The 17,268-nt window shown below is 39.6% G+C and overlaps 1 protein-coding gene across 2 annotated transcripts; it reads right to left on the minus strand.

The window, feature by feature from the left end:
- Positions 1 to 159: 159 nt before the first annotated feature.
- ABCG5 (ATP binding cassette subfamily G member 5) lies at positions 160 to 17,241 on the minus strand. 2 transcript variants are annotated; one of them, XM_061475234.1, is made up of 13 exons: positions 16,842 to 16,969; positions 16,081 to 16,202; positions 15,514 to 15,650; positions 15,197 to 15,295; positions 14,119 to 14,251; positions 12,632 to 12,771; positions 11,364 to 11,493; positions 8,467 to 8,680; positions 8,158 to 8,363; positions 7,120 to 7,258; positions 3,426 to 3,611; positions 1,696 to 1,808; positions 160 to 676 (listed from the first exon to the last, which is right to left on the minus strand). In XM_061475234.1, exons 1-13 carry the CDS (start codon positions 16,967 to 16,969, stop codon positions 480 to 482), a joined length of 1,944 nt encoding a protein of 647 aa, XP_061331218.1. In that variant the 3' UTR covers positions 160 to 479. The 2 variants fall into 2 exon arrangements, with proteins under 2 accessions (XP_061331218.1, XP_061331219.1); XM_061475235.1 differs by lacking the exon at positions 15,197 to 15,295 and having other exon boundaries at positions 16,842 to 17,241.
- Between the last annotated feature and the right edge of the window lie 27 nt (positions 17,242 to 17,268).

The following is a 17,268-nucleotide window of genomic DNA, read 5'->3' on the forward strand; positions in this document are numbered from 1 at the left end:
TGTCTTTGTACATATTTTGTTTGTGCCCTTTCTACAAATCTAGCAGACGGTATCAAAAGAAAGCATAAGACTTATGATACAATTCTAGAAAGAAGATGTAGTAGCAGTTGTACCCCTCTGCTTATTGGTGAAGGTTAAAAACCACTATTAGTGGGGAAGAAATTAGAGCACCATTGATAGATTATTAAAAACTGACAGCAACAGCTGACTAAATTAAATTCAAAATGTCCTTTAAAATGGGTAATAATGTTGATTATGGCAGGTTTGGGAGTGGGGTGGGAATACCAATAGCAGGAAGACAATCATATTCTTAAGAGAATATTGTTTTTCAAGATGGAAACCATCCAGTTAGAAACAAGCATGAGAAGATATGTTTCTATCTGTATAATCACTTAAAATCTATCTAAAATCTAACAATTTATGCCTTCAACCATAATCAAGTTGAAAGTGTTGCATTAGACACTGTTAGAAGTATTTTTTTATTGCCTGGCTATAATTCTGTCTCTTATTTTGAAGCTCAGAAGTGCTACAATGGCAAGTCCTGGTATAAAAGCATAGAGTATTAGGAAATCAAGTGTGAACTGGGACAGTGCACCAGGAAAGTTTTTTTCAATGAACTGAGTGCCATGGGAGAAGACACACACAGGATTAAGTGTAGTGGAACTGTTGGCTCCACCTGTTAAAAGAACAAAGTAATATCTTTAGCAGGCAAATCAGTAAAATTAAAACTCGACTTCAGTATCTAGCTCATACATTTAACATATCTATCCCTAATGCTATTTTAATAATGAACTCTACCCACAGCAGTATTTCTCATCATTTTGGAATAAGAACAGGCAAGGCACGTGTTTCTGCAGGTTATCTATGCTTATTTTTTTTTAAGGGAAAAATAAAGGGTCATTAGGAGCCTTCTGGTTTGTTCGTAACCAAAGATCTATGGTTTTTCAGACATGTTATCTGGAGAGACCTCAAGAAGTGAGGATAGACTTACAGAGCCCAATGGGATAGACTTACAGTGCTCTTGTAATAAAAAGGGATGGGGTGGATTAATGGAGAATATAGCCTTGGAGAGGAGCACAGACACCTGTCTGCGAAGCCCAAAATAGCTTGGGTAGGTCCAAAGCTGTAAGGTTGAACCTTATTGATGGATGTTAGCTACTGATCCTGCCAACCTGATTGATTCTCTCATTTTGCCAGTCATCTTGCTCACAAGCAGAAAAGTATAGCCTCACAGATCTAAGCTTAATATGTGTAGTGGTAACATTGGAACCAAAGCATCACTAGTATTAAGAGAAAACATCCGGTCAGGTGTTACCTGTAAGTGCTCCCTGCAATGATGTTTGATCTTATATTGTGCAATTCTATTGACCTTCTATTTGTCTAACGCTACTCTGATAAGCTCCTAACAGACTGCAAAGTTCACCCTCCAAAACGCCCCTAAAGCCAGGGTAAAAGAACCGAGATGAGAAAAATGAAGAACTGAATGAGAAATGGTTGGGAAAAAAGAATCAAGCGTTTGTCTTGCTTGCTGATATGACATTATCATCTTTACTAATTAATAAGCTTTTTTTAACACCTCAGAAGTTATCTTCATTTTATCAAGATACTTGTATGTAGAAGGAAAATAAGCATCAACATCTCATTAAATAATTTACAATGGAATAAAAGGCTATTTTTTTTTCCATGAACACTTACCACATGTGAAGTTTAAGCCATAAAATTCATTGACTATGAGAATTTCACTGCTGTATTTTTGAAAGGTAAGATAACTGAGTATCTTAAAAATTCTTGGCATATCTTCAATGGTCCTTGAAGAAACAGAGAATTTAAACTGTCTTTTGCTATATTCCAAGAGCCAATTCTACCCCAAATTAAAACAAACTAACTCTCATCTTTTTTCTGTAGCTTGTTACAGACACAGTTCTTGGCTGTACCTGGAGGGTTTTAAAACAAGTCCATTTTAGTACTAAAGGAGGGGACAGCCATGAAGGCTGTCTCTGACTGTGGTACAGTGTCATAATGTTCAGCCACAATGTTATGGACAGTCACAAATAATCCTGTGAAGTATTTTGCTATTCACATTGCAGTGATAAAACTGTAAAAATAACAGGACGCAATATAAACCTTAGTTGCAAAAGTGTTGCTTCCGAAGTAAAAAAACCACCTCCCCAACTCCATCTTCAAAAGCTACAGAAGACTGAATATCAATTCATGGGAATAATAACAAAAGATCAAAAATGAAGCAAAAATAATTAAAAACAGTACAGAAATGTTGAAATAACATTATTCAACAAGACTGGGCAATTTCTGCACCTAAAATAGAATCATCACAGACTGGCTGGGGTTGGAAGGGACCTTAAAGTTCATTCAGTTCCAACCCCCTGCCATAGGCAGGGACACCTGCTAGACCAGGTTGCTTCCAAGCCCTGCCCACCCTGGCCTTGAACACTGCCAGGGATGGGGCAGCTACAGCTTCTCTGGGCACCCTGTGCCAGAGCCTCACCACCCTCAAACGCTGCAAGGCATAACTTAACAGATGAACAGAAAAACCCAGCAACCCAAATCTCAATGCTATTTTTAACATCCTTCGTTGCCTATGAAGATTAATCAAAGAGATTCATATTATAATATTAATTAGCAATGTCTCTACTGCAAAATAAGTTTAGAAACCACTCTAATACTTTTAGAAAGTTATCATTTAGGGCATTAGACTATGGTAGCGGGAGTAACTTGTCACTTGTCATAATAACTTGTCACTGTAAACGTGCATCTTCCTGAAATTAGGTAGGGACCAATTAATTAGCTATTAACCTAGTTTTATCTCTTAAGCAAGTATTAGACGAGATCTGCTTTGAAGAGGCAAAGCAGCATCAACTTTGAGAAGACTCATACACGTTTCCTGCGGACAACTCAACGGCATCAATTGTTAGGTTTACTTACTTTTCATTGGAAAGATCACAAGTGAGCAATTTTCAATTCATAATGTCAGCATAAGTAGAAAAGAAAACATCATCTGAGCCAATAGGTACTAATACCTCAGTTTTAGCTTCAATTGATTTGCAAAAAGTGAAAAAATACTTTTATTTATAATGTTATATATTTATATATGTTTATATAACATATATGTTATACACATATATACATATATATGTTATATAAACATATATATAACATATATAGACATATGTTGTAATGAAAAATATTAACAATTTATTAATATTTAAAGTTATTAAGTGTCTAGTTTGTGTGTGTAGTACAAAGTCTGAGGTGATTAAGTAGTTCTGCCCCTGAAGGATAACAGCTGCTCTGTCTTTCCATTGCTGCTTGTGCGTTATTGTGCTTCTGCAACATAGCCTGTTCACGAGACTCTTCTGCAGGTAGATTATTTCAACATTACACTATAATGAAATAAAACTTTTTCCTACCTTAGTAGTCCTGCTCCCACTGTCACACCGGCTGAATTAAGTAGCACCACTCCACTTTGGACTATGTTTGGGTTTTGAACCACGCCAAGCACAGCAAGTGTTAGTAGTTCACCAATTATATGACATGCTAAGACAACAGCAAAGAAAATTCCAAATCTGGCAGCATCAGGATGCATCCCAACAATCCTGTACAAAACCGAGCAAATGAACATTTAAAAGCAGTGTTTGGGTACTAGACTTGGAAAGTAGCTTTTATTTCTGTTTGTATTTATTTTTTCAATTTTTTTTTTTTTTTTTTTTTTTGCAATTACAGCTCATTAAGTTAACAGCTTATGCCTTAACCCGTAGTATGTTGTTTGGAGCCTTAACATAAAGGACATCCTCTTAATACCGTGACAGATAGATTAGGTTTTCTCCATCCAGATTAAAGAGAGCTACATAAATACATACTTTGAAGCAGAAATCCGTGTAGTTTCAGGATAACTACCATGACTTATACAATCCCTTAAACTAACATCCTCCTCCTTCTAAAGTCTACACAGTTATTTATGTAAGTCATATATTTAAAGAACGTCTTTAGGCAGATAATTAACAGATGGAATTTTGCTCTTCTGATACTGCGCATACAAATGTAAAACCAGATATACTCAATCAAATGCAAGGCTAATTGAACTCACCACCCATGTAATTCACCCAAATGCAATTTCCTCCGTACTCCTACGTTTCTTAATACAACACGCTGTACTGAGCTTTTCCTTAGCTAATTGAAGAAAGAAAGTCCCCCAATCTGTACTAAAGATTAAAAAGTTAAGAAAGGCCAACAGTTGATTGGCAAAGTTAATTCAGCCTTATCATGCATATTACAGATGACAAAACCTTTTATTACATGGTGACATGTTACTCTTTTTCAAAATACCTCACCCCAAAATTGCCTCACACTGGGTACAGACTGCTTTGCTTAACTAACAAGCAGCCATTTAACATTTTATTTTCTTTCTCCTTGCTCGGTGCAAGGTCCTGTACTTTTATTTTTTATCTACCATATTTGAGCATAATAGAAGTATTAATTTTCTCACAGGCTTTCCTGTAGCATTTTTTGTAACACCAGAATAACCTCTCTTATAAGCAGGTGGCTGAGCACTGACTCTTCAGGCATTGAACATTGAACAAACTAAGAGGTGTTTAACAAACAACCTTTAACCACAGATCAGTGCAGAAGAAACAACTTTGCAAAGTCCTGGCATAAAAGTATCACCTCCTCTGGAGTGCTCTAATACTTTCACAGCTATGTAAATACAAACTAGTAAATCTGGAGTAGGAATAAAAAGAGAAGAAAGCCTAAAACTCAAAGAGAGAATATAACAGCAATAGAACAGTAGGATGATGAAACTGTTAGAACATTTCCCAGAGGAATATTCAGCTAGGAAAATCTGACAAAGAGTACATTTACTTGAGTGCAAAACTGGCTGTATTTGTTCTTGGCCAGATCTGCCTTGTGCTTGATCAGGTAAGAGTTTGGCTCTGTCTGACCCTAGCTGTCTAACCCTACAAATACGAATGCTGAGAGAGCAGCTTGTAAGAACACATAGGAGTCTCCATCCAGGAAAGTGTAGTCCTGCACAGATACAATCTTCAAAATTTCATATAGAAACTTTACACCCTGTGAAGTCTACGGGCACTATGAAATCACTCTGACACATCACTGATGGCTTCCACAACCACAAGGTAGCAAAGATATGCAGAGGCTAAGATAGAATGGTTTGTGTTGGAAGCGACCTTAAAGATCATATAGTTCCAACCCTCCTGCCATGGTCGAGGACACCTTCCACTAGAGCAGGTTGCTCCAAGCTGTGTCCAGCCTAGCCTTGAATGCAGAGAGGGATGGGGCAGCCACAGCTTCTCTGGGCAACCTGTGCCAGCGCCTCACCGCCTACACAGTGAAGAAATATCTGTAAATATTATTCATTAACCAGAACCACACTCTTTATTGTTGATTGTGTTTGAAGCTACCAGAGCACAAGGGCAAAGTCTCTACCCTCACACATTTCCTGTTTAAGGAGTGAGTGTGACAAGCAGTGGCTTGTGATCTTTAGGAGCTCCACAGGTCTTACACTTTGAACCTGAAAAGGTGCTTTCCAAATGGCTGCCTTCTCAGCAAACAGCTCTCTAGCGGGCAGACAGAAGGGCTCTGGTGAGCGGAGGGCATCCCCTCTATGCACTTACTGGGAGGAGGACTAGCTTTTTGCTTGTCTGTGAAAAAGGACTTCTCAGGGAGCATTGCCTGAAGCAGGCAGTACTAACTGCTCTCAGGAATAAAATCCCAGGTAGCTAAGGGGACAAAGAGAAAGATGGCCTTTCTTGAACAAAGCTGCTACTTTTAAAATCAGCACCAAACTACAAAAAAAACAACCCACGCACAGAAGTCCTCATGTGTGGAAGAGCAGAAATCACCCTCTCAGAGTTTTTGCCATCTAGGAGCTGACAGTTACTGAGATCCTTAATGGAAAGAATTAGGCAAATGCTGAGCACTTCACCACTTTACCTGCTACAGGCCTAGAGGAAGAAGAAAAAGGTTACCTTTTTCCTGAGTTTTTCTAGATGAGAAAAGAGCTATTGCGAGATTCCCACGGCAGACTAACTCCCTATGCAGAAGTTCTGACTCTAGTCCAAGCGATTTGGTGCAGTTTTACTTCATCCATTTTCAAACTGCCCAAGTGCATTTTACCGAAGAGTAAGAGCACTAACATGCACAGCTACAGCAGAATAGCTCCTGCACTTCATCTCTTTTACAGGGGTCTACCCACTTATAATTTATCAAAGCTAACTGGAGAACATGCATCCAACAAACCAAGCCTACTGTTCCTTTGTACACATTTTGCTATAGACTGCCACCTGATTGCAACTTTACTGCTAACTGTCACATGAAAACAAACATTAACTTTAGTGCACTGCACTCCTTTCATAATTGGGAAAAACAAACAAACAAAAGAAAACAGAAAAAAGATTGAAAGACAGAAATTCCTTAGTACTTTTCTATTAGCTTATATGTGCAGCCATAGAGTCTATTAAGTTTGGCTTAAGGAAGTAGAAGGCAAGAAATCAATGGTACATAATGAAGAAGAGCAGACATGTACGACGGACAAGGCAATGATCAGATGAAATACTTCACGACCCCATTCAGAAGTACTACTTCACAACGATGCAAGCAAATGAATATACTGGGGCGGGGAGGAAATCAAGTTTTACAATCAAACCCTTTCTCTCACTGTCAGAAATCTACTTCAGTGCCTCTCTCTGGAGAGTGGAAGGGAAGGGTCTAGATATCATCATCTCCATATGCTATGGCTAAACCCCAAAACTCTCAGGAAATATACAGCTTTGTTACTCTTCCCCCCCCCTATATCCTACTTTTCAAAAATGTAATGTAAAATGACACTTTCTGCTTTTGATATGACACAAGAATGATAAATGTCCCAGCCCCATTAAAACCTCCCAAGTTACCTAGAGAACTAGTAACTTACTCAGAAAGTGTTTTAACACTGCCTGAAACTGTGTCATCTTTCCTTAAGCTTGCTCTGTAATCATTCTAAGAGACAAGAGTAGGAAGCCATGCCAGGAGGCCTGTTGCTCACATAGGAATTTAAACTGGTAACAAAAAGAAAATAACAATCCAGTGGATGGCCCAAGTGCTTACCAGTAAATAAAGATGCAGAAAATCGCCACGCTGATGACACTGAAGGGTAAGAAATGTACTATATAAGCTAAAAGCATTTGCCACTTCTTGTACAAGCCATCTTTACTTTCCTGGTCACTGATAGCACGTAAAGGTGGGACTGCAATAAATATAGAAGAAACAAATTAAATCGCCATTGAATAAAGAGATAAAGACTTGTTGCTATCAAAAAAGACCTGGAGCAAAGAGACAGCTTTAAGAATCTATCAGAAACATTCAGTCTAAACCAGACTGATGTTTCCCCCCACTATAAATGCAACAAATGCTCCCCACAGATTGCAAAAGTTGGTAAGTTTAATGAAAGGGTCCTATCTAGGCAGCATGCAGGAGAGGCTTCTCTTTTTGCAGATATAACTTAAAGGCCTGAAAAAACTGCCATCACAGGATCATTTCTTGAGGTGTTCTGATCTGCAGGTGATGACAGGGCTACATGTTACCTACATGAGCATAACAGTGTTTAGGACTGTAAATAGAAGCTACTGTTGGTCTTAGTACGGCAGAGAAGAGAGCTGTAAGAGAAACAAATTAAATCATTACATAATACTGTTAAATCTAATTATGTTTACTGCTGTCAAAGCAGGTTTATATTTTTATCTTTTCCACGTCTTATGATTTGCTCTCATTTAAGATGCCAACCCCAGACTTAGACTTTGTCCTGCCTTTATCACACTACACGCAGGCAAATTAAGGGCTCTTGCACAGTTCAGCCTAAAGCCTCCGCACACAGGGCAGCTGTAAAAAGGAGATGCAGAAATTGAGGTGTATTCCATCATTAAGTGCAGTAAACCTGGAGCCCCCCTGATTGCTTGTCTTATCTTTTTCTGTGGTGTGACGCTTCCTGCTGCTTTGCCTTCAAATTTCATGCCTCTGTATCAGCTCTGACATTACCCAAAACTGTTAAGATCCTTTAAATGATTATCTTCAAAAAATACTTTCTCCTATTCATAAGGTAGTGGCAGTAATACTTGCTGCTGCACATAATACAGAAGCAAAACTCACAAAGGACAGCACCGTTGAGCATCCCTGTGTAGGGGGGAGCACTCACGCACTGGTAGACCAGCCCCACACGATCCTGCACAGCTCCTTTTTCCAGATCATTCCTTAGTCTAAGAAGGAAAAATGCTACAAACAAGCCAAATAGCAGATTCTGGAGGAGACGCATGATGATGCCCATCTTATCTCTGGAGAAGTTTCTTGTTATCCTCCTGATAATGAAACGAAACAATAACAACACCAAAAGATTGGTGAGAAAGATAAAAAAAATTTTTCTTTTTTAAAAAAGAAGGGAGAGAAAAAAAAGATTCTTACCGTACAAGAATCCACAATTGGCAAAAGGCATTGGGTGAGTCTTTGTTTTTGAATGGAATTGGTGTCAGCTCTTTCATACTCTTTGCTCTTTCAATGGTTGCCAGTACTTTGCTAAAGATCTCTGAGTTTCTGTAGGCCGATACGATTACCTGAACCCTACTGTAGGTTTCAAGTTCACGTTCCTTGCTTCGGGTGTCCACAGATGTCAGATCCACTGTAAATTTGCAAAGTGTTTAGAATCAAGGTTGGAAAAGACCTTTAAGATCATCCAGTCCAACTGTCACCCTAGGACCACCAAGTCCACCACTAAACCATGTCACTGAGGGCCTCATCTACATGGGTGATCCCACCATGTCCCTGGGCACCCTTTTCCAATGGCTGACCACCCTTTCAGTGAAAAAAAATTCCTAATATCCAAACTAAACTTCCCCTGGCACAGGTTGAGGCTATCACTTCTTGTCCTATCACTTGTTACTTGGGAGGAGAGACCAGGTGCCTCCTGGCTCCATTCTCCTTTCAGGTAGTAGTTGCATTTGCATACACATCACTTTCCATTCATATCTCTTTCCTCAACTTGCAGCTAACTTTTCCTTGCCTCTTTTCTCAAATCTGCAAAGAAGGAAAGGTCCATGGAAGTATTCATGGTTTCTTTTACTCCTCCTTTCCATTGGAAGCAACATGAATGAGTAACTGTGCAGCCACAAGAAATCTCTGTGTTTTGTGGCCTCTGTAGGACCCTGAAGCTCAAGTCCTTTACCTGGAAATGCAAGGACCAAATGGTGTGGTCAGACTTTTAGCATTCTCCTTGCACAGCATAGCGCCATGCCACTGGTGAAGCACTACTGCTGGCAAGAGCAAGAGAGAGCACCAGCTGAGGATGAACACTGATGAGGATGAAGAGTTGCCTTTCTGGTCATGTATTTCTCACTTTTTCAGGCAAATGCTCAGACATGGGTCCCTGATTCCCCCTTGTCTTCTACTTACTCCTCCATAACCCCATAACAATGGAGCTTTATTTTTCAGTCAGAGATCATGCTGCACAGAGATTGCTCTTTTCTACTTGAGCTGTTACTGCATTGTTGCACTTGGGTTTCATCCACCTCCTTCTCAGACATACTTTTGTTTTAATGTGAAGTTAAAGGGTGTTCAGCAGGCCAAATTCATCTAGCAGGCTCAGCCCAAGCTGAAGAAAGTATTACTTACTTCCATGGAACTTATGAAAAGGTAAATACTTCACATAGTTAATGTTCCTTTCTAATAAATCCACCTATACCTATTCCTGACACCAGCAATTCTTTTACTAGCAGATGGTAACCTTGTGTGGGCTATTTGTACAAGTCACACAGATTCAGCTATAGAGCTGAAATGCACTAGAAATTTCCCTTTTCCCTAACAGCAATGAATTATATAGGGCTTCAAAAACTAGACTGTGGTTCTCAGGAATTTATTTAATTCTTGCAGATTTTTACATTACTCTTCTACATTTGATAAGGCATCTTTGACAGTTACTTGTTCCTCAGTTTTACAGTGTTATGCTCAACTTCAAGATATGTCTTGAACAAGAGAAAAGGAGGCCATGCCCAAGATTCTTAAGATCCTCAAAATCTGACTTAGACTTATGAATACTTCCCTGTTGTTCTGAAAGCTGGAATTCAGCATAACTGTCTTTAATGATAAAAAGAATTCAAAATTATGTCTTCTCTTTTGTAAACATGAACATCTGAAATGCAGACACTTTTTAAAACCTGGCCAGTGTGACTCGCTGAAAGTCATGCAGGAAATAAATGGCAACCATGTCTGTTTTAATAAAATGATAACACCAAATAGTCACTAGACCAAATAGCTAACGCCTACATGCAGTTGTACTCTTTTAATAAACACAGGTAACTTTTCAATAACATAAGCTTCACTCAATATGTAGGCTCTGTTTTCCTCTGCTGCTGGTGCAAAATGGTATCAGGATCCGTCCCTTCATTCACATCATTAAATCACATAAAAAATATAAACTACCAATTTTCCAAAGACTAAATATTCTGATGATTCTTTGCTCTAAACTGTATTTTTTCCTTTTCTTGTCACAGTCAAAGGTTGACACTTAAAGAATGCAGTACTGTCTTTACCAAGCCTTTTTAAAAGTGGGTCTAAATCTCAACTCATCTATGCTTTTCAAGACTATTCAAATTCATGAAAGCAAAATTATCCTCACTGTCACACTAGTATTTTCAGCTTCATCCCATTCCAGATTCATGTCAACAACCATCCTCTCTTCTCTCTGAATTTTGGATGCCATCTAGACAATAGGAAAACACTGCCTCCTCTGAATACAGCTTTTTGGATTGGTCAGATTCCTTAGTTAATGCCTAGCTAGTATCCTCAAAAATCAGCTTACGTACTAGATTCTAAAGGAAAGATATATACATGTATGTATGTATGCACATGCACATACACATTCTCTTCAAGCATATATTTGCAGGGATCGGTCATCTCATGTTTATTCTACATCCTTTCCTCCAGGAAACAACTGCTTCCAGCTGCTTGGCATCTCTGAGTATGTAAGAGCATAGGACTTTCCACATTTTGGATCAATTTGATTTTCCAACATCCAGTGGACAGCCATAAGGAATCTGCAGGTTACATGAAGCTGAGATTCCTTTTTTATTAGTAGCTTATTCCTTTCTGCTGTGTTTCAGACCTACTGCAAACTTGTGCTGGTTTATGGAGTCAGTGGAAGTTACATGGGCCCAATCCCCTCTCTGAGCTGAAAATAATGACAGAGTTGGAGAAGAATTCAAATTCAACACATTTCTATCTATATAAATATAATTTAATATGGCGAAGAAACAACTTGTTTGTTTAAAGGGAACCTTTTTTTACCAAAACAACTTAGGCAAACTTACCATAGAAGTCAAAAGGATTTGATTGCTCAGGACAAGAATAGCCACAGTCACTAAAAAAAGTGATCATTTCCATAGGGTTCCCACAGAAAACCATTTCTCCAAAGCTCATGATGGCTATTTTGTCAAATAACTGCAGGAGGGCATATGAATATATTAGCAATACGTATTGAGGAGAAGTGCATTAATTGTGAAGTACAGCTACTGTCTTGGTAATAAAAATGCTTTGACAGGAAAAATAATTTTGACACATTCAAACCTCCTTACTATCTTTCTCTCAAAGGAAGTTTACCCTTCCGTTCACTCCTCTTGGTGGTTATGCAAGATGACACATCTTAAAGCTCTTTAAACTAGTAGTTCTCAAAACTGTCAGGGACGGCAACATACAGAGGTAATCCACAAATGGAAGTGGGAACTGTGGCCTTCTGGCTTCACTTCTAATGCACCTTCACTTATTGACTGCCCTCTTTCAGTGCTTAATAGCCCCAGACTGTAAAATCCCCAAATTGTTGGAAGATTATCCTTAAGTGCTTATGGACTTTAACAGCACTGCTCTCCAGGTGAATATTTGCCAGGGCAGAGTTCCCAACAGCTATAGTCAATCCATATTCCCAAGGCACCAGGACTGCTTTCAGTCCAGAAAAGCACTCTCACTCCCCTCTGGCTTCTTGACCACTTATGCTCAATTCAGTCATAGGGAAGAGCTGCCTTGCATTCAACGTGGTGGGTCTTGGATGTGTCAGAAGAGCAAAGTGCAAAACAGTAATGGGAAGGGAGAGATGCTTTCCTCATCACAAGCCCTGAAAGGCAGACCTGCCCCATCATGAAACCAAGGTATACCCACATCACCTGACACAAAGAGGAAAAAAGATAATTATTTTTCCCCAAGTCATGGCTTCATCTGTCTCAAGTTGCAATTGTTACTGAAATGTGAATATGTAAAGATAAATAAAGTTCTAGTTTTTAGAGTGCGCGCCCAACTGGAGGATTTGCATGGCTTCTCCCAGTTTTTTGGGCAGCTGTGTAACACAAAGCTGAGGCAGTCAGTGTGCATATTATTTTCACAGGGCAATATGTTACCCAAAGTGCCCTGTGACGGGCAGAAGGGCAGAGCTAAGTTCAAGACAAGTCTGTGTTTATATGGGGGAAAGGAGGAGAGACTTTGAAGGCAACTATACTGCATATTGTACTTTTATCCTGAAAAGAACCTAGGTACTAAAAAGCTTGGTAAAAAAATATAAAAAGGCAAATAGTAAATAGATATCATTTACTCTGAAGAGTTCCGAGCGAGGCTGGTGAATTGTAATAATCACTATCCTGCCCCTATGTGCAAGTTCCGAGAGAAGGGAGACAATCTGCTTTGCAGTTAGGCAGTCCAGCCCTGTTGTTGGTTCATCAAGCAGCATGACCTCTGTGAAACGAGAAGGAAACTCAGGTAAATGGGGAGCAAATGTTATAGCTTCTGCCTTTGGAGCTAATTTGGCAAATAATATAGAAATTACTTTACATGTGAAGTTCCACATGTAAAGCGGAGTATGTATAGATATTGCCATGATGTGATCTCCAGGTTTTAGTTAGCTTCAGTGGTTCAGGTTCAATGACGAGTAATAAGGACATAAAGAAACTACTGCAGGATCAGAGCATAATGATTTTTTTCTAAGTTCAGGTGAAATCTGAAGATTACCAAACTAGGTTTGATGTATACATCCGCTTCCAAGAACAATAACAACAAATTTCAGCATGTATACAAATGTAAATATAACTGATATAACTGCCCAGAATCTATAATCTGAATTAAATCTTGATATACACACAGAATTTGTTATGAACAAAGACTTGTTAAAATACAGCATATGTAATTCCATAGATGGGGGGGTAGTACTGCATTTTCTTTGTGCTTTTATTGCACATGGAAAGGGAAAAGTTACACTCAAATCCATTATTTTTACAGAGATGAGACATGACACAGAAGAAGACAGTTCAACCTTGATCAGGATAAGGAGGGAGAAGCGCTTTCTCTCTAAGTTTATTTACAGTTACTGTAGTGTTTACGATAGGGTTTAGTGAGCTTCCTGAGCAATAACTAGTCCCAGCGAACTCTCTAAGAGTTTCCAGTAGCAGTAATAAACCTCACTTTGCTACTTAAATGCTCCTTCCTGCCTGGTATGCAGTCCTAGCACACCTACAGCAATATGAGGACTCCAGAATCCAATAAATGCATGCTATACATTCACTCCATAAGATTTTGTCACACTTAAGAAAGCATTTCAAAACTCAGAAAATTTACTGTCCTGTTTCCCATGGCTAATTCTTCTACTTACTTTGATTTTCATTCATCATATTTTTTTTTTGATCTGGCACTCAAACATGCATGGTTTAATGACAGCTACTCCACTAAAAGGCTCAGTGCTTGCTTATTTATAGCTCTAATGAACTCAAAACCTAGAAAATAATGAGCCACAACCAACATTTCATACCTGGGAAGGGTGAGCCCAGAAAGGCTTGAAATGGATATATGCAAATCTAAATCTATGTTTAGTCCCTAAGGTTTTGAGATTGTCTACTTTCCAAGATCAACTAATAGATTAACGGCAAACTTCAGTTCCTGCTCATCCTTTTCTGTCACTACTAGACTAGCTTTTGCTGAATTACAGAATATAAATGCCTTTATATGTTAAAGTGGTTTATGGAGACCCATGGTAAGAGCACAAGGTGACACTGCTTTGTTTTACTTTGAAAATCTATGCATGGTACTTACTGGGATCTTGTAATAGCTGGGCTCCAATTGAAACAAGACGCCTCTCACCCCCTGAAATTCCTACAAAATTACGGCTTCCAATTATTTTGTCAGCAATGTGGCTGAGACTCACCTCAGCCATAACTGCATCTACCTGAAAAATAATTACAATTTAGAAAGGCTAAACACAGTCCAGCTCAGATACCTGTGTGCAAAATGAAGAAATGAAAGAAAAAACCATAATTTTAAGCTATGGCTTTCTCAATATGCTATTTGCATCCACTCTATTTGGAAGATATCTGGCTTCATTATTTTTGATATGTTATTTCAATTTCTTTTTATTTTATTTTCATGTATACTGAAATAAGTACAGTTTTAGCTTCAGTTGACATTAAGAGATTAAAAGGTGGGACTAGAAGTTAAGGTATGAAGAATAATGTGCTGGTCTGGCTTCAAAAATAAGGGAGCAGAAAGCACATCAGTTCTGGGGAAGTACAAAATACTGGGTGGAAGATAAGTGAAAAGAGAAGACAGAAAGCAAGAGCCTTTGGTCAGGAATATTGGATCTTTATTCTCAACAGAGGCCAAAAAGAGTCCTCTAATAGATCTGGAACACACCTATTTTATCAGGAAAGTAGCGTGTATGTGGCTTATTAGACCAGCTTTTTGGAGCTGTTCTGGTTAGTGGAAGAGAGCCTACAAGAGCCAGAATAGTGTCAAAGTCACCTCTGCTGCCCATGAAACTTGCCAACACACATAGCCCTAAACACCCCAGAGAACCACGTTTCTCAGCTGGGGAAGGGAAAGAGACCTCGATGCCAACAGCAGCATCTGTAACAGTAACTGCCTCAGCTCTGGGGAAAATAGTTTTGTCCCAACACAATGGTGATTCCCCAGGGCATCAGCACAAGCCCCTTGCAGAGCAGGGAGCACCAGAGAGTTTGCGTCCTACTCCTCAGCAAGAGGATTTCTCCTCATCTGCAGAAGGATTACAAAACCTTGTAAACGTAAAACACAGCCATGGATGGAAAGTGCCGCTGGTGAAAGCATTACATGACATAATGTCTGCCTTTCTGGTGGAAGATGATAAAATACAGACCTTCTTTCTGATTAAGTCGTCAGAGCATTTCTGAAGAGTTAGTAAAGCAGTGTAGGTTAGAGTCTCTTGTATGGTGAGGAAGCTTAACAAAGTGTCATTCTGAAAAAAAAAGGGTGAAGAGGAAGAAGCAATTAATCCTGTAGTAATGAAGATCTTGCCCCTACTTGCACAGCCTTCATTCATTCATACATTTTGTTAACTGCGTTGTAAATTGACTGGTAAAATCACAGTCAGATTACATTACTCCATTGCATTAGCAACTTTACTTTTTTAAAATTAAAGGAAGCACAGCACACAAATAAAATGCAGAAATCAACCTGTGGCACATAAGACAAGCAATCTTTAAACTGTTCCTTCTTCAGCTGACACCCATTCAAGTACACATCACCAAATAAGTTGTCTTTATGTCCCAGTCTTCCCGATATCGCATCCAGAAGTGTTGTTTTTCCAGATCCTTTAAAAGAAAAGGAATTAATCATGTTGTGAAATGAATTATATGATTTCAAGAGCAGTAGCCTCAATTGGATGGAGAAGAGAAGAAAGTACTTTTTTTTCTCAATAACATTAAAATAAGTCCTGAGAATGCAGCTAGTTAAAAGGAATTAAATGGGAAACACAGAAAGTGTGTAAATTGGCATTTAATTCATACAAATTCACACTTCTTAGCTAAACATTTGGATTTAGAAGTAACATTATCTCTTAATGAAGTTATAATTGTTAGTTAGATGACAGAAGATTAAACTCTGAAAACCAAGCACTACAGAGATTAAAACCAGCTGCAACATCATTATTTAAAACGCAGACCTCAGTCACACTCATACCACTGTGGAAGCCACCGGTGTTAGTTTCGATCTTATTTCTTTTAAAGTACTGGAAAAACTTACCTGAATTTCCTAAAATCCCCATAATCTGGCCACTCTCTACGTGAAATGAAACATCCTTAAGTATTTGCCGGGTCCATTTTTTATGACATAAAGAAACATTCCACCATGGGCCAATGTGTTCTCTTGGAAGACAAACATATAAAAAAATTAAATAGAGGAAATTTAATAAAATTTGCATACAGTAAGCAAATGCCTTATAGCTACTTGCATGTGGGATGGGAGCCTGAAGGTGTTTTAAAATATTGGAGCCTTACTCCCCTAGGCTTTAACATTTTAACTCCAGCATTATCTGGAAGATAAAATGAAGTCTGAGCAGATTTTTTGAGCTGACAGCTGTGATGCTTTCAGATTACAACAAAAGGGGAAACTTTAACTGAGGCTTTACTTGTTGACGATGCTTGCCAGCTATTAATCCACCTGCTTTCTTATGGCCTCACATTATCCGTCTTGCAACCGTAAGAAAGGCAGTGGGAAGGGGCACAACCTTTGGAAATCTCTAAAGCATCACCTTCACAGACATGTGAAGAAGAACTGGCGAACCCTCTGGAGAACAGACTAGCTCTGCTTCCCTCAGTCCAGGCACTCAAACCCTGTGGTGGGCAGCCCAGCAGCATGAGGAGGGCAGCCTGGCAGCGCCCCTCCTTTACTGGGCTGAAGCTAAACCCACGGCCCACCAGTCCCAGCCCCTCTCCCCTCAGTCCCTGTGGTCAGAGCAGCACCTGGCAGGCAGGGGCTCACCATGCAGCCCTCCCCAGCTCTACCTGACGGTGTAGGAGATGCCCTGCACACTGATGCTGTTGGAGGGCTGCACCACGGCCTTGGCCCTGCCTGTCTTCCCATCGCTGTCGCTCCTCTCCAGGGTGGGAGACATTCTGCCCGACATCGACATCTTCCAGTGCTGGGGCCCCTTAGACTCCTTTCCTCATGCTGCTGGCCAGGTCCCTGACACTGCCACCACCATGCCTCTCGCAGAATCAGGCAGGGGCAGCTCACCGCTGGCCCCAGGTCAGAGCAGGTCGCTGGCCCCGGTGCTTGTCACCTGGGAAAGTGCCTAAAAGAAAATAAACGGGCTTTAAGTTCTTCCTTTTTCCTGAAAACAACTGATAGGCGGTTAGCAGAGGCCGCTATCTGATGTACCTTTAGCCTGGGCTGTTACTGCCCCAGAGGAGGGGAATACTTCTCTGTCCG

This window comes from Pezoporus flaviventris, unplaced genomic scaffold, assembly GCF_033815535.1.
Source record: "Pezoporus flaviventris isolate CSIRO_AGI_PZ_B2104156 unplaced genomic scaffold, CSIRO_AGI_Pfla_v1 ptg000083l, whole genome shotgun sequence".
NCBI lineage: Eukaryota > Metazoa > Chordata > Aves > Psittaciformes > Psittacidae > Pezoporus > Pezoporus flaviventris.